This window comes from Podarcis liolepis (assembly GCF_965112155.1).
Source record: "Podarcis liolepis genome assembly, chromosome: 17".
NCBI lineage: Eukaryota > Metazoa > Chordata > Lepidosauria > Squamata > Lacertidae > Podarcis > Podarcis liolepis.
The window spans coordinates 39,599,467-39,622,912 of record NC_139571.1 but is presented as its reverse complement, the minus strand read 5'-3'; the positions used below and the strand labels follow the sequence as shown (position 1 = coordinate 39,622,912).

Here is a 23,446-nt window from a genome sequence, read left to right as displayed (position 1 = left end):
TCTGTGACCAAGGGGATATAAAATAACCCAGAATTTTAAAGTGTTCATAATTATTTACCATATGATAGGGGATCTGAAAGAAGTACTAACTTTGTCAAAGTTTGCAACTTTTTTTGGGGTGCCCTTTATCTCTGCCACACACACACACACACACACACACACACACACACACTGCCAGCCACAAACTATGGGTATAGATTAATTTAAATTGAGTGGGAAACAGCTGTCTAGGCTCAAAATTTACAAATCTGAAATAGAAATTAGACATGACTTTACAAGAACCTGATGCTGTGTTTTCCATAGGCTCATGCTGCTTGCTCTGTGATTGTACCTCCAGAATGTACATTTGGAAGACTAAGAAACATGATTCTTCCTCCAAACTGTGTGCACTTATGTTCTCGCAACTTCAGTAAAATGCACTGTTTTCGGATATCGGAAAGCTTACAGACAGAAGCAGGTAAAGTTCTGACTGCGTAATATTAACCCATTGGTTTATTTAACAATTTAGTGATTACTTTTTGCTTTTATTAAAAGCCAAAATGCACAATTGTCAAAATGGTATCCTTGTTAAAAGGAGGAACTTCTGAGAACAGAGGTAGGAAACAAGCCCCTAAGCCTCATTCAGTCCACCCATGTGCTTTCCTATCCTGTGTGGTTCTGGAAATCTGCCTGCAGGTGGTTGTTCTGGGCCAGAAAGCATTTCTGAGAGCTAAAGTCTTAGTGAGTCAGATTTGGGTTGAATACCATGTGCTGTCCAGTTGCTTACGTAGACTGCCACCCTATGAACACTTACCGTATTTTTTGCACCATAACACTCACTTTTTTCCTCCTTAAAAGTAAGGGGAAATGTCTGTGCGTGTTATGGAGCGAATGCCTACAGGTGGCATGCCTACGGATTTTCCTCCTCTAAAAACTACGTGCGTGTTATGGTCGGGTGCGTGTTATAGAGCGAAAAATACGTACCTGGGAATATGTTTAATTGAACACAACAGGGCTTTCTTCTGAGCAGGCATGCATTGTGCTTTAAGAAGTGTTAGACATACTTGTTAGGAATTTACCATTTTAGGTTGCTATTTGCTAAACCAGAAATCTCTTGCTTCTTATTTTTTAAAAAGCATGCTTGTTAGTTTCTTTACATCCCCATCCCCCAATCAAATTACCTTTATTCAAGATTTTTCTTAGCTTAAAGTAGCATCGTGTCTGGTTTAAACTATCAACACTTTTTCACATTTTGAAAATGTATTTGCTGTAGAAAATAAGTAGGGGATCAATAGCTTTAAGCAAGGTGCGTATTTTACAACCGGTTTGAGAACTGTCAGCCTGTGGGCCCATATTGACCTGCCAGGGAGTCCAAGTTGGCTCATGACATCATTTCCCCCAAGTCATGCCCTACCTACCCATCAGCTGGCATCACTCATAATGTCGGCTGATGAGTGGGAAGACTAGGCCAAATCCTGCTGTACCTGTGCTCTCCTGTTCCCTGCAGCAAATTTTAACCCCCCCCCCCATCAACTGAGCCTCCATTTTAGAAACAAATTTCTGTACATCAGGAGTCAGCAAACTTTTTCAGCTGTGGGCCAGTCCACCGCCCCTAAGACCATGTGGTGGGCTGGACTATATATATTTTTTTTGGGGGGGGGTGAACGAAATCCTGTGCCCCACAAACAACCCAGAGATGCATTTTAAATAAAAGGACACATTCTACTCAGGTAAAAATACGCTGATTCCCGGACCATCCGCAGGCCAGATTTAGAAGGCGATTGGGCCGAATCCAGCCTCCGGGCCTTAGGTTGCATGCACTATGTTGTACATAGTGCTTTAAAGTCCTGATTTTGGGACTTCAAAGCACCTTGCACCTTGGCTGCACGCACCTGTCAAATTTGGCCCACAAGGCCATTCTTGATGAAGACCTAATGGCCCATGGAGTCAAAAAGGTTCCTTACTTTTCTTGTACAAAGTAAATGACTTTTGATTCATGGCTGAATTTGAGGGGATTGGTTCCTTTTGCAGTGTGTGGGGAAAGTTTGCTTGCTTTCATATACAACAAATCTATAACAATGGAACACAAGGAAGAGATATATTTTAGTGCTTACATTTTCTTCATCTTTTTGTCTTTGTGCTTACCCAGGTACAGGTAAATGTTCTGATACTGTACTAGAAAAAAAAAACTTAAGAATGATGGCAAACCTTCATGTAAAACAGCAAACTAATTTTATGTAGAGCTGAGGCAGTAAATAGCATGTATAAATGTGTTTCCTTTGCCTTGGCTGTACTGAAAATACTTTGTTCCGTTTCTACCATAATATTTTACTGCCACCTAGAGTACATCCTACATATATTTTTTCCCTCAGGTTCTCAAGAATATATTCATATTTCCCTATTTCCCCACAAGGCTAGGACTGTAACTATAATTGGCAGTGCAGATAGGTCTATCTGTGGCTTAATAAGCCATAATAGCTAAATGGAACCTCCATCTTCAGTGTTGAGCAGGATTTGGCCTTCGTCTTCATATTCTGTGTATAAACTTCCAGAGCAATATGCTTGGCTGCTATTTGAAACTACTGGATGAACCTTGGACAGTCCAACAAGTTGATTCTTTTGTTCTTAAATTCTTCTGTTGCCTTGCATATCCTGCATGCTAGGTACTTTACAATCCATTATAAATGTGCTGCTTTAGTAAAGCACATTTTAAATCTTGCAACACTTCATGTGTCCTGGAGATAGGGAGGCTTCAGAGCCTTTGGAGAAGGTGATTCGTCAGGTTGTCATTAAACGGGAATATCAGTGGTCATGAATAAACTTGCTCAGGTGGTTGCAAATATTTATTTTAAGCAAACATGAAAGATGGGCAAATGTATTTCAGCGTAACTAATGGTTTCAACCTCGAGTCTTAGCTTAGGGTTTGTGAAGTGCTGCCTTCCTCCTAAATATGATTTAGCCTACAATTCTGAATACATCTACTAGGCAGTAAGTCCCATTGACCTTGGTGAGACTTCTGAGGAAACCTTTTTAGGATTACACTGTTAATGTTACTGTTTGGTTTTTAAGATGCCTGGTTCACATTAGCTGCGCTTAAGGTCAGTGCTGACATATCCCTTGAGAACAGTGATGGGAGGAAGGAGCTTGCATTCTCGTCACTGGCTTCCAAGCGCTAATCTCTTGTATGTTTGTATTTTACAAAAAAAATCTCTAAGGCACAAATTGACCAAACAATCAATTGGGTGGCTTGTGTCAAAGCCGACTATGTGTCCCCTTTGCTAAAAATGTTAGCTTGGAATTTTAAGTTTACAAATGCATGGTGTTTCTTTTCAAACCTGTTTGCTTATGTATGAAGCTACCTTTCAAATATTTATTGTTTTCTGGATAATTTTAAAGCTAACAAAAGCAACTTGGCCAGACCTTTCCCATCAAACAAAAATAGTTTATTGTTTGTGCTGATTCATTAGGTTGCATTATGTAGCTTGAAAAGTGAATAAACCCCTTTCAGTTAGGTATGTAAACAAGGTGGGGAAGTTATAGGACCTTTGCACATATTAAGTTTGAATAAATGCACTTTATGCATATTTACCACTGTACACTCATCTAGAAAATGACTCCCTCTATAAAAATCAAAAAGACCCAATTGCCTGTCCTTCAAAAATATGAGGAGTAGAAATTGCTTGAAGTAGCGTATTGAATTTGCTGGAATGGTTGAGTTCTGCTTTGCTGGTGGTTACAAGAATACACCTAAAGCTGTTACAGTGGTGCCCCGCAAGACGAAATTAATTCGTTCCGCAATTTTTGTCGTCTAGCGAATTTTTCGTCTTGCGAAGCACGAAATCCCATAGGAATGCATTGAAAATCAATTAATGCTTTCCTATGGTCAAAAAAAGTCCAAACAAAGCCAAATTTGGTACAACAACAGTTTATTAACTGCTCTTTAAAGTCACACATACTGTAAAGAGCAGTTCAAAAATTGAAGGGAAAATAAATTAACTTTATAAACAAAACATGTCTTTTTTTTTAGACAAAGAAAACAAAGTCGCGAGACGTTTTCGTCTTGCGAAGCAAGCCCATAGGGAAATTCGTCTTTCGAGGCAAATCGAAAACGGAAAAACCTTTCGTCTAGCGAGTTTTTTGTCTTGCGAGGCATTCGTCTTGCGAGGTACCACTGTATGTACAGGCAATCCTTGTTTTGCTTGAGGGTTATGTTCTGTCCTGCTCCACCCAGTTGTGCCATTTGGGTGACATTTTGGGGTCATTTCTGGAGTTGGCGTCATGCGTATGTGCACGATTGCCCATCAGTTGGACGCGCGTAAATCGGTTGTTGCCTGTAGCGATCATTCTCCACCAGAAATGCTAATGATATTTTCTGGAAATTTTTGAAAAGTGGCTTCTGGATCAAGTCAGTGCATGTAAAATCTCCCTCTGTGAGTGGACATTGCATCATGTTTCTATAAGCACGTAGGCTGGTGTAGCTGTGATGCTACAGATTAGCCTTTGCTTTCTTTCAGCATATTCTTTTAAACTTGTTTGTGTCACTGTTCTCTTCTGTCATGTTTTATCATGCCCTCAGATTTTCCGTGCTCAGGCATGGCTTGACAGAACAAGCAACATAAGCAACTGCTTTGGACTTCAATAGTTTTTTGAGAGGCACTAATGAAACGTCTTGTGGCTGGAAAACTGTGTATAATACCAAGGGTGCAAGCCTGGGCTGCCATAGATTTTGAGACACACCCCTCAGGATATATAGGGCAGTTGTCTGGGGCCATAAATTGTATTGGGATTGCTATGGCGGTGTGTCTCTTAGGAAATTAGTAGATTTTGAAGTAAGATAGCTGTGTTGTAAAGAGATTATGTTGGGAAAGGCGTAATTTGACATTCTTTTCAGATCAACCTAGCATGCTGCATAGCTTACAGTCACTACTTTTGCTTTTGGTGTACATAAGAGCTGTTGCACACATTGCACAGCAGCAAGATCAGGTTGGCTGTCAAGTGTATATTTATCAAGGAGCCAGAATCCTCCCTGACTCTGATAAGTGTGCCAGTACAATGCACATGTCTTCAAAGACCTGTTTTCAGATCCTCTTTTTCGTATATGCCTTAAACTAATGTGTGAAGAGGCCCTTAGGAAAGAGCATAGGAGTCAACTCCTAGGAGCTGAGGTCCCTTGGCCCCCCCATAAAATATTTAAGGGGGCCAGGGCACCCAAAGTTGATGGGCATTGCCATTCAAATGGTGTGTGTGTGTGTGCCATGTCATGTGATAAGTTATGTGGGGGTGGGGCTTACCTGCCCACCCCCAGTATTTTATTCAAGTTGGCACGTCTGGGAAAGTGCAGTAATGGAAAATCTTTTGATGGACAGGCCAGGAAACTAGTGGAAGAATCGGCTTTGCATTTCTTAGTTAAGTGATGAACATCCTTTTTAAACAAGAGAAATTCTCTAAGCTGCAAACAGAATCTGTATGTATTAATTATGCCATGGCTGATCTGTCAAGACTTATGACCAAGTATGGCCTGCATCACTTGATTTACAGAAATTAGGCAAGAGGTCTTCTCCATCCATTCAGGATGGCAATTTGACTTGTTTTTAGACTCCCACAAATATCTTTTCCCCTTAGCTAAAAACTTCCTTATTAGAATTTGTGAAAGAAATACCGAAGAAGTCATCTCATCGATAAAGCACTTGTTCCTTGTATCTTGGTGCAAGTTATTTTTATTACTTTTATTTTTTGCCTTAAGGAATAATTTACAAACCTAGAATTGTGGCTCTTCTAAGACTTCATGCTAGATAATGCTTCAAATGTTACTATCCTCAGCTATGAAAGATGATTTTATTCCATTGTCATTCTATGTCACTCTTTCTCTTTGACCTTCAGTTTGGAGAGTCATATTTTGAAGTAATGCTCTAGTTGTCCTTCAGTTTATTTGCTATGAATGGGGAATTACATTTTGCACTTATTTAACTTTCTTCTTGTTGAATACTCCAAATGCAACTGTTCAACAAACCTGGAAGTATCAATAATAAAAATGCAGAAGAGGTTGGATTTGATATCCCGCTTTATCACTACCCTAAGGAGTCTCAAAGTGGCTAACAATCTCCTTTCCCTTCCTCCCCCACTTCTTGGTGGGGGGACAGGGAAATTGAGTCGTTTTATTCTGATGCCAGTCCAGAGAATGAAACAGAGGATGCTTCTACCCATGATAGCAAAACCAGAATCCAAGCCGAAGAAAGTAGTAAAATATATTTGCCATTGGTTTGGGTATATTGGTATATGGATTACCATTGGTATTGGGGCACGGGTGGGGCTGTGGTCTAAACCACAGAGCCTAGGGCTTGCCAATCGGAAGGTCGGCAGTTCGAATCCCCACGACAGGGTGAGCTCCCATTGCTCGGTCCCTGCTCCTGCCCACCTAGCAGTTTGAAAGCACGTCAAGTGCAAGTAGATAAATAGGTACCACTCCGGCGGGAAGGTAAAGAGCGTTTCCGTGCACTGCTCTGGTTTGCCAGAAGCAGCTTAGTCATGCTGGCCACATTACCTGGAAGCTGGAAGACAAACGCCGGCTCCCTCGGCTTATAGAGTGAGATGAGTGCCGCAACCCCAGAGTTGTCCGCGACTGGACCTAACGGTCAGGGGTACCTTTACCTTTACCATTGGTATTATGGGATGGTTTATCCTCTACTTTTGTCTGTTTAAAAAAAGCATTTGCAGGTTAGATCTCTTTCTGACCTGCAATAATAAAGTGATAACTGCAGTTATCTTACAAACAATACATTTTCACAGAAAAAAGTGAGGGTGATTTAAATTCTTTAAATGGAGGCAAGCTAAGCACACACACACACTTCATTTCCCACCTTTCCTCTAAGGAGCTAAAGGTGGTGAACATGGCTCTCACATAATAATAATAATAATAATAATAATAATAAATAATTGATACCCCGTCCATTTGGCTGGGTTACCCCAGCCACTCTGGGCGGCTCCCATCATCATCATCATCATCATACAACAAAGCATCAAACATTAAAACTACCCTAAACAGGGCTGCCTTCAGATGTCTTCTAAAAGTCAGATAGTTGCTTATTTCCTTGACATCTGATGGGAGGACATTTCACAGGGTGGGCGTGACTACCGAGAAGGCCCTCTCACTTCTCGCAGGGAGGGAACTGCCAGAAGGCCCTTGGAGCTGGACCTCAGTGTCTGGGCTGAGCGGTGGGGGTGGAGACGCTCCTTTTATCCTCACAACAACTGTGTGAGGTAGGTCAGGCTTAAAGACTGTGGCTTGCCCTAGATCACCAAGTGAGCTTCATGACTGAGTGGGAATTTGAACCCTGGTTTTCCAGGGCTCATAAAAGTACATATGTCAGCTTCATAAAAACAAGAATTCCATGCGGTTTTCCAGTATACGGCTGTAGAGAATGTATATTATTTATCATGGGCCTGGACATGCTTGCATGTTTCAGTAATGTGAGTATATAATAGGAAAATCTGATAGTATTGTTTTCATCGCAACACTTTATTTTAAAGGATGAACACTTTGTTTTTAAAGGCAAACCTTTAAAGGAGACTTTTCTTTTCACAGATGACGACGACGATGTTGACAGTTCAACACAATTATCACTAAAAGAGTCCCAGGTTTCCACAGACTCAAGTAAGTAGCATTTGTTACTAAGCAGAGAGTATCTGTTTGCAGCAAGATTTGTGCTAGGAACATATGATGCCTTTGGTGTACAAAACATGGTACAGTCCAATTTTCAAGGAGTTGGCAGTAAAATGCAACAAGGCATGAGCAGCTGCTTGCAAATCCACTTCGTCATCTCCTACTGTCATAACTGAGAACACATATGTACAATGCTAGCTTGTAAGCCTTCTTGTGCGTTTCCTTTAACAGAAAGACAGGATAAACTTTATTTTTAATAAATAATAATTAAGTAATATAATTCGTTTTGCCCATTCTCCTCCAAATGATCAAAGGAGTGGCTTATTATTTTGTTAGCTTGTTTTCTTTAATACATCCTATTTTTCGGCCAGCATGAACCACCAAAGTGGCTCGCAATAAAAATCCATAGAAATGTGTCACATAATTAGGGATGCATTCTGCCACCTGTTTTTTCCATCTTATCTGGCACGTTATTTATTTAATTTTTATTCCATCCCATTTGTGAACCGCGTCTTATGAGACACCTTGAAGCGATTTAACAATAAACAGTAATAATTTAGAACTCCATATATAAAAGGTTGGTTTGCTAAAATGAATGCAGATTTGTAGGTGAATACAATGACTTTCTTCGTAGTTAAATTCATAATACCTTCATGTTCAGGGTCTTTAAATGCTCGATATCTTTTTGAAATGTTTGAAGAGCTGTGCTTAATTTTAACCTCCGTAAAAATAAAAGACTGGGTAGAATCCAAAAAACACTGGAACTAGAATGTTTTCTTCCTGTTAGTGTTTTTACTCCTCCAGTACTGGAATATCCCTACTTGGTCTATTTTGCAAAACAGAAGCTCCATATAGTCCAGGGGTCTGAAACCTTTAAGACAAAAAGAGCCACTTGGACCTGTTTCTGAAGGGGAAAAAAACTGGGAGCCGCAAAACTCGTCATTATAAAAATAACTTTTTTGTCACTTTTTGTTATTTCTTTGTTTGACCCCTCAGAATTACTCCTCCTCATAGAAATAAACATTAAATTAACAAGTTACCTTTTTTTGCGTGTGTGTTCTTCACTCCCCTTCAAAACAGTGACCAGCGTACATGCCCGCTTTCAATGCAGTGACCAGCGTACATGCCCCTTACAATGTGGCGGGCGGGAAGGTGACGTCGGGACGGTGCGTGACTAACGCACGCACCGCCCCCATGCGACGTCACAGCCAGTACAGCGCCCGCCACAGTGGGGAGTGTCGGGGCACACAATGCGCCTCCTCCCCTTGCTAGTATCTGCCCCGGAGCCACGGCAAAGGTGTAAAAGAGCCACATGCGGCTCCGGAGCCGCGGGTTGCAGACCCCTGATATAGTCAATTTGGGTGCAGCCATGGCTTGTTCTCTTGGTAGGCTACATTAATTATACACACCCAGCTTTTGGGGGATTGTTTTTCTTCGTTTGTTAGTGCTATGGACTTTCAATCCTCTAGTATTTACTTTGAAGATTGTAAACCCAGGGGTCAGCAGACTTTTTCAGCAGAGGGCCAGCCCACTGTCCCTCAGACCTTGTGGGGGGCAAGACTATTTTTTTTTGGGGGGGGGTGAACGAATTCCTATGCCCCACAAATAACCCAGAGGTGCATTTTAAATAAAAGGACACATTCTACTCATGTAAAAACACACTGATTCCTGGACCGTCCGCGGGCTGGATTGAGAAGGTAATTGGGCTGGATCCGGCCCCCGGGCCTTAGTTTTCCTACCCATGTTGTAAACTGTTATTTCTGATGAAAGTTGCCAATAAGCCAGTACGGTGATGTTCAAACCACTAAAGCCATAGTCTGTGATGTAACCATTGCTGGTGTATGGTAATATAGTTAACTTCAAATTCTACCATGGCCTCATCCAAGAGGCCACTACCTTTGAAATCAAAAGTTGGCAGCCCTGAATCTAAGAATAAGATGCTAATGCTAAGGGGGTGTTTGTGTGTGACAGATGAGTGAAGGAGAAAAAGGTTCAAACTCCACCTTAAAAACATCATTCCTCTTTCAGAGAAATAAAACAAGGTTCATGTGGAAGCTGGGAAATTTTGTTACACTGCTGTAAGCAATGTAAATACAATAGATTTCCAATGCAGCTGAAAGTTAAAACTCCCTGCAAATTGTCACAGCGGTCTGGATGCAGTACACTACTTTGTATTAAATGCTAAAATACCGTTTTCCTTTTAGGTAAGCAGATCTTGAAAATATACGACGGGAATGATGCAGTAAAACGCAATCAGTTTCGGCTTATTACAGTCCCAAGGATTACAAAAAATGAAGAAGTTGTGGTAAGAGTGCCTGTTGCGTGCTTTCTAAAATTGTATGGATTCTCAAATAGAAAAACTGAAAAATGTTAACTGTGTTTATATATGAGGCTGATCATTTAATCTTAGCTTTATTGTTAAATATTTTCTTTCAAAATAATAAGCAGTTCATCATAACGTTAAATACTTAGGTATTTGTAGTTCAGGTGGCATCTGATACAGTGGCTCTGTGGTCTAAACCGCTGAGCCTCTTTGGCTTGCCAATTTGGAAGGTCAGCAGTTCGAATCCGTGCAATGGGGTAAGCTCCTGTTACTTTGTCCCAGCTTCTGCCAACCTAGCAGTTTGAAAGCACATCAGCGCAAGTAGATGTGGTGGAAAGGTAAATAGCGTTTCCGTGTGCTCTGGCTTCTGTTACGGTGTTCCATTGCTCCAAAAGTGGTTTAGTTAGTCATGCTGGGAACATTACTCGGAAAGCTGTTTGTGGAACACTGGGTCCCTTGGCCTGAAAAGCGAAATGAGTGCCGCAACCCCATAGTCGCCTTTAAATTTAACTGTCCAGGTGTCCTTTCCCCTTTTTTTACCTTGTTAATAAGAACCTGTGCAGGATCACATCTTTTCTTCTGGGAGCCTCTACCCTTTCTTCTTGACTAACAGTAGTTAGAGCTTCTTCTTTCTGGGGTACATATACTATCTTTTAGAACCTCTTTCAAACCTACTATCTTATGCATAATAGTACTACTTACTATTGTGAGTTTTGATTCCCACCCCCACGTTTGGGGGTCAGCAACTGCTCCCAAACCAAATCCTTCCCACTGTGGGGTTCCATCAGCTACCCAGTTGCTAACGTGGAAATAAAGCAGAGTAGAAAAAGTGACATGTGGTAAGCAATATTGCCATAAGGCCACATGTCCCCTCGACCTTTGCCTATTGTACTATGCCTGTCTTGAGAGGCCTGCACTGGTTGTCATTTGCTACCAAGCTCAATATAAGGAGTTAACACTGACATATAGAACTCTAAATAACTTAGACCTCAAATAGCCAAAGAAGCGCCTCCTCCCACATTGACCTGCCCGACTGCCAAAGTCAGCAGTCGAGACCCTTTTGGTAGTGCCACCATCCTTTGTGGCTCAAGGAGTGGTGGTGCATGAGAGAGCCTTCTTTGTGATGGCCCCCAGGTTGTGGAATGACTTTCCCTCTGGTGTGTCTTGTGTCAGCAGTGTGTGCTTTCTGACAATTGACAGTTGGTCAAGATGTACATCATTACCCAGGTCTTGAATTGGGTAGCTATCTTGCCTCCCTTTGTATTGCTATGCACTGCTATCCTGCTTTTTGTTGTTTTGGTGGTTTTTATTTCAAGATTTTAAAGGTACTTACTTTAATGGTAATATTTTTTTAATCCTGGGACTATTTGGTGAAAGGAAAGCTGTGACTATAAATAATAAAATGACATATTAGGGGAACAGTTCTTCAGCTGGCCACTTTAGGAAGTGGGTTGAAGGAGTCTGCCGCTCCTCACTCTTGTCAAAATTGTTCCACAAGAAAATATAATTGCTGACCAGGGCTCTAATAGGTTATATTTTCATGTACATGATGGTTGCTGCTTCTCTCCATTCAAGAATATTCATTCCATCTCAAAATGCTCAGCTACTTACTTTGTGTTTGTGTGTTTTGTGGTGTTGTAGGAGGCTGCACTGAGGTCATATTACATCAACGATGATCCACAAGATTATGAGCTTCAGACATTCACTCAACAGGCCTTGTTTTGTGATGACATCATTAATAGGAATGATACCACAGAAGAGACCCAGCCAGGGTCTGTATTCCGAGAAGCCGTTCCTGAAGCTTGGATCATTAGAGCCAAACCGAGAGATAATGAAGTCATAAAAATTTACCCTGGATGGCTGAAGTAAGTGATACTTCCTTTTCTAAATTCCATATTTATGGTACAGTGTCATAAATAAGAGGAGTGATGTGCGGAATGCATCTTAATAAATCTATGTTAAGGAAATGTCAGGGAACTGCCATCGGAGCTAGAGGTGGAGGGAAGGCTCCAGAGGGATGCCGGAGAGGGTCCCAGTAGGGAGAGAGGCAGCCCATGTACTGGGGAAGGAAATCAGCGTAACACCAGTGGAGAAGGGGGGCAGATGGGGGAATCGGAGAGGAGGCTCCAAGACTCCTCGTCGGAGACCAGCGGAGAGAGTACGGGTCCTCCGCTGCCCACACCCCCCTGCGCGGAAGACTTCCGCGCAGGGAGAGTAGGAGGAGACTTGGCGTCAAACAGCTTTTATGCTGGAAAAGGTTCAAGAAACGCCCACTGACGGATTCTGCCAGCGACTGAGACAGTCACGATGCTGGAGGCTGTTCAGTCAGAAAGGGTTTAACCAGGTAACCTCGCCAGCAGTGGCGGCAGCTTACGCACGAGCAACCCCTAAACCTATTACAGGAAATGAGAGGTTATTTTACTGGTTTTGATTTATTGAACCCCCATCTGTTTATAAAATCAAAGTAGCTTCCAGAATGATTAAAGCACATTCATACAACTATCACTTTCCTCCTATGCAAAATATAGGCTCTGCGAGGTGGTAGTCTTTTTCTTTTAAGAAAAAAACCCTGTAAGGTTTGTCTACGCATCAAGAAGTATTAATATAACTTAATCTCTAAACTTCAAAATGAACTTTGATTGGTTTTATGGACAGAAGAGTCATGGTCATTCAGCATAATGAATAATCCTATTTTTGTGGCTGTCAAACATGTTGGCAAAGCAGTATTTTTCTGCTGATGTTCCTTTGACCCAACCCACCTTCTGTAAATTATTTCCCCTCTCTAGGATTGGAATGGCCTGTGTCTCAATACGAGTAAATAAAGAAAGCACTACCCAGATGGTTATTAAAGAAGTTCTCCCATTACTTGGACACCAGGTAAGCAATATCAAATGGATTGTTTCATTTTCAGTTTCCCCTCTGCTTTCACTTGTATTTAACTATATGATTCAAATAAGAGTACCACAGATAGATTAAACAAACAACACAGTAAAAATTGCAAGGGAGTTCCATTGAGCAGAGACTAGATAGTTTCAAGTATTTATTTAAAACATTTATAACCTGTTCTTCATTCACACAGTTGCAGAGTGAAAAACAATACAGTGGTACCCCGCAAGACGAACGCCTCAGAAGACAAAAAAACTCGCTAGACGAAGGAGTTTTTTGTTTTCTTAGCCGCTTCGCAAGACGCATTTCCCTATGGGCTTGCTTCGCAAAACGAAGCTTGCCCCGCAAGCTCCGAGGATAGCGGGGAAGCGCAGCGCATCTTCCCCGCTGTCCCCGGACCTCTTTTGAAGCAAGGGGCGGCGAGGAGAAGATCGCTTCTCCCCGTTGCCAGCCCTGCAATCTCCCCGGACCCCTTTTGAACCAAGGGGCGGCAACGGGGAGAAGCGATCTTCTCCTCTCTGCCCCTTGCTTCAAAAGAGGGGACAGAGGGGAAGGCGCGCGAGCCTTCCCCTCTGTCCCTGGAGATTTTGAACCAAGGGGCGGCAACGGGGAGAAGCGATCTGCGCAACCTGAAGCATCTGTAACCTGAGGTATGACTGTATTATTATTATCATCAAAGTGCCGTGCCTGCATAATAACCCTTTTGGCTAAGCTCAATCTTACAAGCCCCACACTTGCAGGGCAGGTAGGCATGGCTTCACCAAAACAACCTAATGGGCCAAATGCAGAGGCACTTGATGGGCCCAGTTAAGACTGTGGGCTGGAGGTTCCTCATTCCTCCTGCATTAAACCATCGCTTAATTTGAAACTGTTGTTTAATGTGACAGGTAAACCAGGCTAATGTCTTAAGGTGAGACAGAACCACACCACAAAAGGAAGAAGAGAGGTCTAAAGCACAGCTTTAGTCATATTTCTTCATCTTTAATACTGTCTAAAAACAAAACCTTAAGGGTCTTAAAGTTAAAAGATTGTAACTTACTAGAAATCTTGATGAATTTTTTTGGCAGTTGGAAAACTTTCAGAACTTCAAACTGGTGGAGGTACTCATGGGCTCTAAGCAAGGTAAGTCACAGATAGTTCTCATTATTACAGGATGTCACTGCAGTTTTAATGCCTGCACTTGTTATCAGAATCCTGAATAAAAAAATTCCTTCCAGTAGCACCTTAAAGACCAACTAAGTTAGTTCTTGGTATGAGCTTTCGTGTGCATGCACACTTCTTCAGATACACTGAAACAGAAGTTGCCAGATCCTTCTATATAGTGAGAAGGTGGGGAGGGGTATTACTCAGAAGGGTGGTGGGAATGGGTGATTGGCAGATAGCGGAGATAACTATTGCAGTCGTTAAGAGTCGTCAACAGGCTCATCTCAGCTACCTGCCAATCTCCCATTCCCACCACCCTTCTGAGTAATACCCCTCCCCACCTTCTCACTATATAGAAGGATCTGGCAACTTCTGTTTCAGTGTATCTGAAGAAGTGTGCATGCACACGAAAGCTCATACCAAGAACTAACTTAGTTGGTCTTTAAGGTGCTACTGGAAGGAATTTTTTTATTTTGACTATGGCAGACCAACACGGCTACCTATCTACTACTAGAATCCTGAATGTTAAGTTTCAGCTTCAAGAGGCTGGAGATTTGGGGTTTTGTTTTTTTAATTGTCGTTTCTGGCATTTTCACTTTCTGCTTGGAAGGTTAAATTTAACTGGATAAATTAGTGTCCAGATTGGCAGTGCTTAGCGTGCTAATGAACTGCACATTTAAAATAAAGAAATAAAAAAGAACAACATATGAATTGATTTTTTCATCCCCCTTAGTTCAGCGAATGGTTCTGGATGATCACGAATTGATTCTCAGCAGATTCCAAGACATAAGAAAGGTAAACAAAGAAAGAGATGTCTGCAGTACCACTCTCCCATATTTCTTTATTGAATCAATGTTCTCATTTTTACATCATTACTGGACTTTATATTTAAACCAAACGAGAAGAAATTCAGACAAAAAGTTGCTAGCTCTTGCCAGCCACTGCTAATAGCTGCACATACCACTTTAAAATGCACCTAGTATCTCTTCAGTTCTGATTTGTGCATTCTGCTTCCTGGTAAGGCATCACATAGAAAAAAGCACCCCAGCTGTTGTAGTAACTACAATTCCTGAAGCAGCCAAAAAGCAGCTGTACCTCAAGACCTCCCGTTAGCATTCGCCTCATCCCATTCTTTGGACAAGGAGAGAGCCACTGATGCTCACGATGCCTTGCTCATTATTTCAGTCCCCTGTTCGTCTATTTCCCAGCTGAATTCCTTTTGTTTCCATGTAAAAACAACTTTGTGGGTCTTTCTATAGCTTACCCGTTTTAGAATGTTGAGACCTGCTTTGTACCATCCCATCCCATGTCCCCCCAACCTCTTTGGGGGTTTTAAAAAATTGAAGCAAGTATCTTCTGTTTGAGCAAAGCTTGAAAATGTGAGGGCAGAATATGTCAGAAGGCAGGGGAGATAAAAGGGTTTTTCAGGGTCCAGCTTCTTCAGAGAACTCACCCCAACCTCAGCAAAAATGGCCAGGAAGAATTAGACATGCCTCCTTAAGGGGAAGGTGGTGTGGGAAGGTGAGCACCCTTAAAATAAATATATACCGTATTTTTCGCTCTATAAGACCATAAGACGCAACTAGTTTTTGGAGGAGGAAAACAAGAAAAAAATATTCTGAATCTCAGAAGCCAGAACAGCAAGAGGGATCGCTGCGCAGTGAAAGCAGCAATCCCTCTTGCTGTTCTGGCTTCTGGGATAGCTGCACAGCCTGCATTCGCTCCATAAGACGCACACACATTTCCCCTTACTTTTTAGGAGGGAAAAAGTCACAGAGCAAAATATATGGTATATATACACACACAGTGGTGATGAAAGATATAGCCAGGGAATTCTGGGGACCTTTTAGGAATAGGTTTCCACAGGGTTAAAGCCTCCCTGTGGGCTGGCTTCTTTTTTTAGCATTATCAGAATATTCAGAAACAGAGAGGGAGTAGTTGACACGTATTTCCAAGGTCATTGGGTTAGGACTCTTCACAAATTCCTGTCTTTCCCTCTTGCCTTGTAGACTCTTGTTCCCTTCACTAGCTATCCCAAATTCCATTATCATCTTAACTCCTTCCACTGCACATTCATCTTGACGTATTCCAAATTACCTGGGGGAACTGCATATTTTGAGAAGGGTACTAAACATTACAGTATGCGTCTTTACTTGCATCGTGTATTTTCGTCATGGAATTCAGAGTTTTGTGACACGTAAACTAGAATTATTTGAGAGGTTGCTCATAACTCTGGCATTTTGATTGCCATGCATTTAACCAGTACTCCTCAACCTTTTTCTAACATGTAGCACAAAATGAGAACAATTGCACAAGTCCAAACAAAAAGGAAGTTCTCTTACGCAGGCAGGCTTAGTGGTCTGGTAACTGTTTTTGGTAGTTGGAGGCAAGAGTTTCTGCTTATTGGAATCTTAACCTTCTCTCTGTGTGCTTTGTATTTGTAATGTGAGTTCTCAGCTGTCTTTTCCCTTTTACAGACATCACTACGTCAGATGAATCAAACAAGATTTTACATTGTAGAAAACAATATATCAGCTACGCGGGTACATTTGTTTGTTGGTGGTCTGCCACCTCATCTCTCTACAGATGAATACACAAACATCCTCAGAGATGAATTAAGCCTCAAAAGTAAGTCGCATACCAAAACAGTTTATGTTTTCATCTCTGGCTGCTTTCAGATGATCAAATGGCTATATGAACTGACATATCAACAATCCTCACACATCCGCTTAAGTCTGCTTTGCCCGTACTTCACATGAGTGAGCCCACTGCTAACCATTGTTTCTCATTATGTCAGAGCTAGGAAACTATGGTTAGTAGCTTCCAAATAAGCCAAGACATGAAGCCGTGGGAGGAATTAATCATCCCGCTCTTCCCAGGATTTCATCGGTGTACGCGTTTCAGCCTCTCCAACAGAACGATCTGCTGTTCTAGGGGTTCTGCAGACCCCCGCAAACTGAAATGGAGGGGTTGCGTGGAAAGGAGGAGAGGGGAGGAAAGTCCAGTTGTGCTAGTGGAACTTTTTGCACTGGCTTCCACTCACACAGCTACTGATTTGACTCTGGACCCAGGGTTTAAAGATAGCTTACTTTTACTGGCATGCGTGGAATTCACAATTCAGATATCATAGGAAACTATTAGTTAACTGAAGCTTTCTGGCTTGTTTCTCTACTCACACAAAGGGAGGAGCAAAGCAGTTGTGTGTAGGTACAGGAAGTTCATATCTTGCTTTATTAAGATGATATTTAATTATCTGGGCGTGTCCATTGTCAAATAAAAATCTATTTTAAATTCTGAAACACACTAAAAGGCACTCTGTCATTCTCAGTCTTGTTTTTGAACCTTCGTTGCATTATTTTTCTTGGTGCTATGTCCTAGAAGTGGTAAAGCAGAGGCCAGTATTTAGTGAAATGCCTCAAACATAGATTGTCACCTGTTCTTCCCCACAATTATTTGTACTGCCTTTTATATTTGTTCTTTCTCTGAAACAATACCCATTGGGGTTTTTAAAAAATGTTATTTGTATTACTTTATATGAAAACCTGATTGGTTTTGAGCAGACTTCATTTGTAAGCCATTTTGAAGTATTTGGACACTTAAAAGTTTTATTTATTTATTTATTTATTGACATCCAAGGATATCATACACAATATTAAATACATGTACAAAGAAAACATAAAACTAATAATAATAATAATAATAATAATAATAATAATAATAATAATAATAACAACCTTAAATAATTATACTGTTAAATATTGATTTAAACTTGTACTTATACGTGCTCTTTTCTTATACTTTCTAACTAAACAAAAATAAACCAAAGTAAAATCCAATAAACTAAACTACGTCCAAATAGACTTCCCGTCATTTCCCGATGTAATTTACATTTACAACATTGAATGTACTTATACTTAATACCTCACTCTTAATATATTTGCTAATACTTTCTTACAACATATCGTACCATTTTTCCTTATTTAATAATGTTTAATTTACACAAGGGTCATTCAAATGCTGCCATAGATGTTATGTCGTTATTATATTTTTGTAGGTATTTCTTGAACATACCCCTTTTTGCGTGCGTGAATGATTGTTTTGTATTTCCCCTTAATCTATTTGTCAATTGAGGTTTAAGTTTTAAATAAATAAGGTGAAATAAAATTTTATGTGGGCTTAAACAGATTGCGCAAAAGAGCCAGAAGCCAGCGAATGCTACTGGATTGTTTATATCCAGCTTGGCTGGGCTTCTGGCAAAGAAGGGGGATGTGGGGGGAAGTGAAGATATGTGGGTCTGTGGCCTAGCTATTGGACATTGTGTGATGCTCAATGCTATACAGTGACTACATGTTTCTCCTGACCACTTCATCACTTTTCAAAAATTGACCACAGAAGGAGCGAAGGTTCTCCACAGAAGCTCCATTGCACACACAGAGCTATGCTTGCATCCCTTTGGAATCCCACCCATGCAGCGTTTGCTACAACAATTTAAATTAAGATTAATAGGCATCTTAAATACGATTTGTGTTTATTACTCAAGCTAATATATTCCATTAGCAGGATTTGGAACCAGCTTTGTTCTCCTGCGAACCAGTTGATCCTGTTTATTGTCCTGAAGCCTTTAGCTTTAAATCCATGAGCAATTTGTGTTTAAAATTCATGCATCTTCAAATAAACAAGACTGATCTCACAGAATGTGTGCAAAATGGGACAGCATTAAATGTTAAAATTTATTTCGGTAACCTATAGTTTGTTTCCACCCCGGGGGAGGGGATTGTGGATAGACATTTTAATGTTACACATAGAAAATAAGTTTTGCTTTTTCTACTTTTTCAGCAAATCTAGTTTCTGTGAGCCACGTATATTCATCTCAAGGTAGGACTGTAGCGTTTTATCTTGAGTTTAATGGCTGTGTAAAAAGTGTTTGGTTATAAAGTGCCACCTTGGGGTCTGTTCAAATGTTTTGCATCTCTCGCTCTTCATATGGTGAGATTGGGAGAGGTCTTTTGGCATGTCTGCTTCCTCCGAATCCCTTCGCTGCATGTAGTAATCTAGTGATTTTTATATTCAGGCATAAGAGGCGCATAAAAGGTAAAGGGGACCCCTGACCATTAGGTCCAGTCGTGGCCGACTAGGGTTGTGGCGCTCATCTCCCTTTATTGGCCAAGGGAGCCAGTGTACAGCTTCCGGGTCATGTGGCCAGCATGACTAAGCCGCTTCTGGTGAACCAGAGCAGTGCACGGAAACGCCGTTTACCTTCCTGCCAGAGTGGTACCTATTTATCTACTTGCACTTTGACGTGCTTTCGAACTGCTAGGTTGGCAGGAGCAGGGACCGAGCAACGGGAGCTCACCCCATCATGGGGATTCGAACCGCCGACCTTCTGATCGGCATGTCCTAGGCTCTGTGGTTTAACCCACAGCGCCACCCGCGTCCCTTATAAGGGGCGCATGGTGGGACCTTATTGTGCAAGTGTTTACTTCTTTTTGTGGTGGGGGTGCCGGGAGGAAGCATGCAGGTCTGAGGCTTGCTTCTGAACTCAGCATATGTAGAGTACCAAATCAACCCAATGTTTCTTCAAGGATTGGGAGAGAAACAACATGCATTCCCTGCTCGTTCAGAGCGTCAGTAGGTGCCTGTCTTGACCACTTCTCTATCACAGTTTTCACTGGGACCAGACAAGAAATTTATCCATGAAAAAAGCAGTACTCTTCTGGATAATGTTTACAGTTACATTCAAATGTGTAGTTTGTTCTTGCCACGGGTTGGAATGATTATGGTGGCAGCTGTACAACTGAATAATCCCTGCTAGAGTTTTACTGCAAGCTACCAGCATACTGCCTAGAGGTCAAGGATGTTTGGGAAGCATTCCATGACTAGAAACCAGGGCCACTCTCCTGCCCAAGACTTGAGTAGGCTTTTCTTTCACAGGTGCATGCATTTTTCTCCTGAAAACGTAAGAGTTTTGTGCTGGAACCAAATGTGCATCCCATTTACAAAGGCTACGAACATGCTACCTGGAAATATGTCAAAATGTACTTTTGAAGATGCAATTGCACTGTAACAAAAACCAAAAACATCAGCCTGGAAAAACTGGAATCAAATGTGTATTTAGAAAAAAAACAGGTTATGTTGAAAGGTTCTGTGTTGCATACCTTCCTATGGTGCCCATTAAAATCATACCGTGCATCTTGCGTAATTCCTATTTCAGTGATCTTCTTAAGGGTGGAAGTACACTTTACCATCAACACGGTCTACTTATCTCACTTTGTCCTGTAACGTGCAAAGATACTTACTCATGCTGTAACATAAATGTTACTATCTCCACAAGCCAATGATGTGGCACATGGGGAACAAGCAATATGAGCAAGAATGCCTTCTGAGGATTTCATCTTGGAGCCCTGTTTCATGTTTCCCTTGAACAGATTTGAAATCCCCCTACTTTTCTTGACAACCTGTTGAAAAACATAGCAATTTGTAGCACAGCTGCCCTCTCTGGAGGAAGATTAAGTTCACTATTCAAGATGCTAAGTACTTATTGTCCCCTCTTATGTTTAGCTTAGATTCTGGCCCTGTTTGAGCTCTTAGATATTGATTTGCAGCTCTTCTGACCTTGACTGCTCATGGTCAGATGGCAAATTGATCTGGAAGGTGGTGTGCTAAGCACTAAAATGTCAAAGACTGTTCTGTCTACGTAGGAATATGGGACATTGACGTATACCAAGTCAGAGCGCTGGTTCATCAGTCTCAGTGCTGTCTCCAGTGACTGGCAGTGACTCTTTAGGTCTTTATGGGTCTCTCCCAAACCTACCTGGAGGTGCTGGGAATTGAACAGGAGACCCTCTGATGCAAAGCATGTGGTTTACCACTGAGCCATGACCCTTTCCCATAGAAACTCCATTGGGAGAAACAGGCCCTCTGTTGGGTAGAGAAGGCACCATCAAAAAGGTGTATCATAGCTGTGCTCATATTGTCAAAGAATAACTTCAATCACCCAGAGGCACCAACCTGACCAGGTTTAAGCCTCTTTAACTTTTGTGAGCTGAGTTGCGTTCAGTGCACTCAATCTTCATTGGATATACCCTTTAGTGACACGATAAAGATATTGCATCATATCACTATGTGCATTTATGTGTGTATGGCCTTTAAAAAATTATTCTTGAATTAATTTGTTCTAGGTGCTGTTGTACTAGAAATTTCATGTTTTGCTGAAGCCGAAAGACTCTATATGCTAGCTAAAGACACCACTGTTAATGACAAGCCACTAACTGCAGTTGTCATCCCTGAAGTTCTGGTAAGAACAATTGGCTTCCAAGTTCTATAAGAAATTAACTAATGCTCAGACGATAAATATAGCATGTTCCATGTGCAAAGCAGAGGTTGGATGGTCATCTGTCATGTGTGATCCAGTTGAGATTTCTGCATTTCAGTGGGTTGGACTAGGTGGCCCTCAGGGTTCCTTCCAATTCTACAATTCCATGATTCTATGAACTCCACATGAAAATAAATTAAATCCAGCCCTACTTTGCTTGGCCATTTTACTCTGGCTACGGAGGGGATGGGAGCAATTAACAAATAAGGGAATGGAGCAAAGTTTACTGCCAACAAAGGAATGTGTGGTTATAAACAAAGAACAGTCATGTTTGGTTTTGTCCTTAAAATAATGAGCTATTTTTGTTCTACCTAAAAGAAAAACAGCTTTAACATTTATAATCTTGAAGGATAGTTAAAATGTGACTTAAATAACAAAGCTGTCTGTATGTTGAGAGCATAATGATGGATTAATTTACTCCACTTTAAGGTACCCTTTAAAAAATGAGTCCATATCTACTTGGCTCTCTTGAAGCCTGTTGTGTGAGCTCATAAGTAATTTCTAAACTACTTTGCCAAGTTTAAGTCTCCTGAAATATGAGAACGCATTGTGGCCTCTTAAGCAAGCATTTGCGTTAGTACGGGAGCCTCTTCCCTGTGGTGAGATTTACATGCCATTCAGCAAGGTATATGTGTGTGAAAGTAGCAGGTACATGAACGAGACCAACAGCTTAGGTCTTTCTCTCCAGACAGATTTATTCACTACCTAACCTGTTGGTTGCATTATTTTTGCAGTGCCGGATTGTGCTATTGCTGGTGCTTGCATCTGGGGCCAGAACAGGTCGTTGTTTTTTTCTTATGAAGTGTAGGAAAAATGGCATTCTAAATATAGGCTTTGAAGATTGCATGATGAATAATGGGTGCAGTTGCATATATCTTTGATTTATAATGAAGCTTTTGGAAAGCCTCCACTCTAACTTGAAGATAAACAGCGAGAGCGACAGTTCTTGCTGTTTTTCCATCACCATTGCAGAGGCCCCCGTGCATATTATTTTAATGCAGAAACTGGATTAACATAAATAAGAGTCAGGTTACACCAGCATTCACCAACTTGTTCAGGCCAGTGGGCACGTTCGGAATTTTGAGAAAGTTTCAGAGGCACCAGTAACAAAATGACTGCCATCGAGTTGGGGCATAACACAAATTGGGTGCCGTGGGAGCATATAGGACAGGCTGAACCTGTGCAAACAGGAACTGCACAGGAAGAACAAATAATATCTCATGCATTATGATTTTTAATGGTGGTATTTACAGTGGTACCTCAGGTTACATACGCTTCAGGTTACAGACTCCACTAACCCAGAAATAGTACCTTGGGTTAAGAACGTTGCTTCAGGATGAGAACAGAAATCGTGCTCCAGCGGCACGGCGGCAGCGGGAGGCCCCATTAGCTAAAGCGGTGCTTCAGGTTAAGAACAGTTTCAGGTTAAGAACGGACCTCTGGAACGAATTAAGTACTTAATCCGAGGTACCACTGTACTGAAATTGTTTGCAGGCATCATAGGAAGTACCGTGCTGGTAATCCCTACTCTTCATCTAAGCAGTTTTGCCTTTGAGATGCCTGAAGTCTCCCCCATCTACAGGCCAAGAAAATTTAAGATCACACATGGGAACAGAGGAGCTACTGGTTGATTTTCTCTGTTTATCCCTGCATGGTTCTCGTTTTCTCTGAGAATTGTGAGAGTGAAGAGCAGGGAAAACTGCTGCAGGAAGAGAGATGCAAAGATAAACAGGAGTGGCTTCTTATATTGAGCTTTTCCTTCATGGAAAGTAAAGCACGAAAGTCACACACACGTAATGCTAAGCTATAGTTTAGTAATACTAGAAGAAACTGCAGTGAGCTTTGCTCTTGCACTCCTGCCGCCTTTCTTCAGCAGCACGGCTATGAGGAGGACTTAAAAAGCTCTTTCTTCCATTTTAGATTGCTGTCATCTGGACCCAGAGTGTGGCTAATCTTAGCTAGGGTTAATGGAAACAAGCTAACTTCAAACCATACTGTATGAGCTATCCTGATTTAACTAACCATAGTTAAGACAAACCATGGTTTGTGATTTGAATGACATGCTCAACTGCTGTTAACCAAA

General features: G+C 41.4%; 1 protein-coding gene across 2 annotated transcripts in view; it reads left to right on the top strand.

The window, feature by feature from the left end:
- The window catches only part of DGKQ (diacylglycerol kinase theta), an 87,439-nt gene that overhangs the window by 43,021 nt on the left and 20,972 nt on the right, over positions 1-23,446 (top strand). For both annotated transcript variants that reach the window (XR_014520548.1, XM_083481690.1), the window contains exons 6-15: positions 304-457; positions 7,562-7,630; positions 9,844-9,944; positions 11,604-11,827; positions 12,749-12,839; positions 13,916-13,970; positions 14,725-14,786; positions 16,469-16,619; positions 18,828-18,866; positions 21,170-21,285. Coding sequence is in view for 1 of the 2 variants with exons in the window: in XM_083481690.1 (XP_083337816.1) it covers positions 304-457; positions 7,562-7,630; positions 9,844-9,944; positions 11,604-11,827; positions 12,749-12,839; positions 13,916-13,970; positions 14,725-14,786; positions 16,469-16,619; positions 18,828-18,866; positions 21,170-21,285 (1,062 nt within the window). In the remaining variant the exon portion in view is untranslated. The remainder of the gene's footprint in view (positions 1-303; positions 458-7,561; positions 7,631-9,843; positions 9,945-11,603; positions 11,828-12,748; positions 12,840-13,915; positions 13,971-14,724; positions 14,787-16,468; positions 16,620-18,827; positions 18,867-21,169; positions 21,286-23,446) is intronic.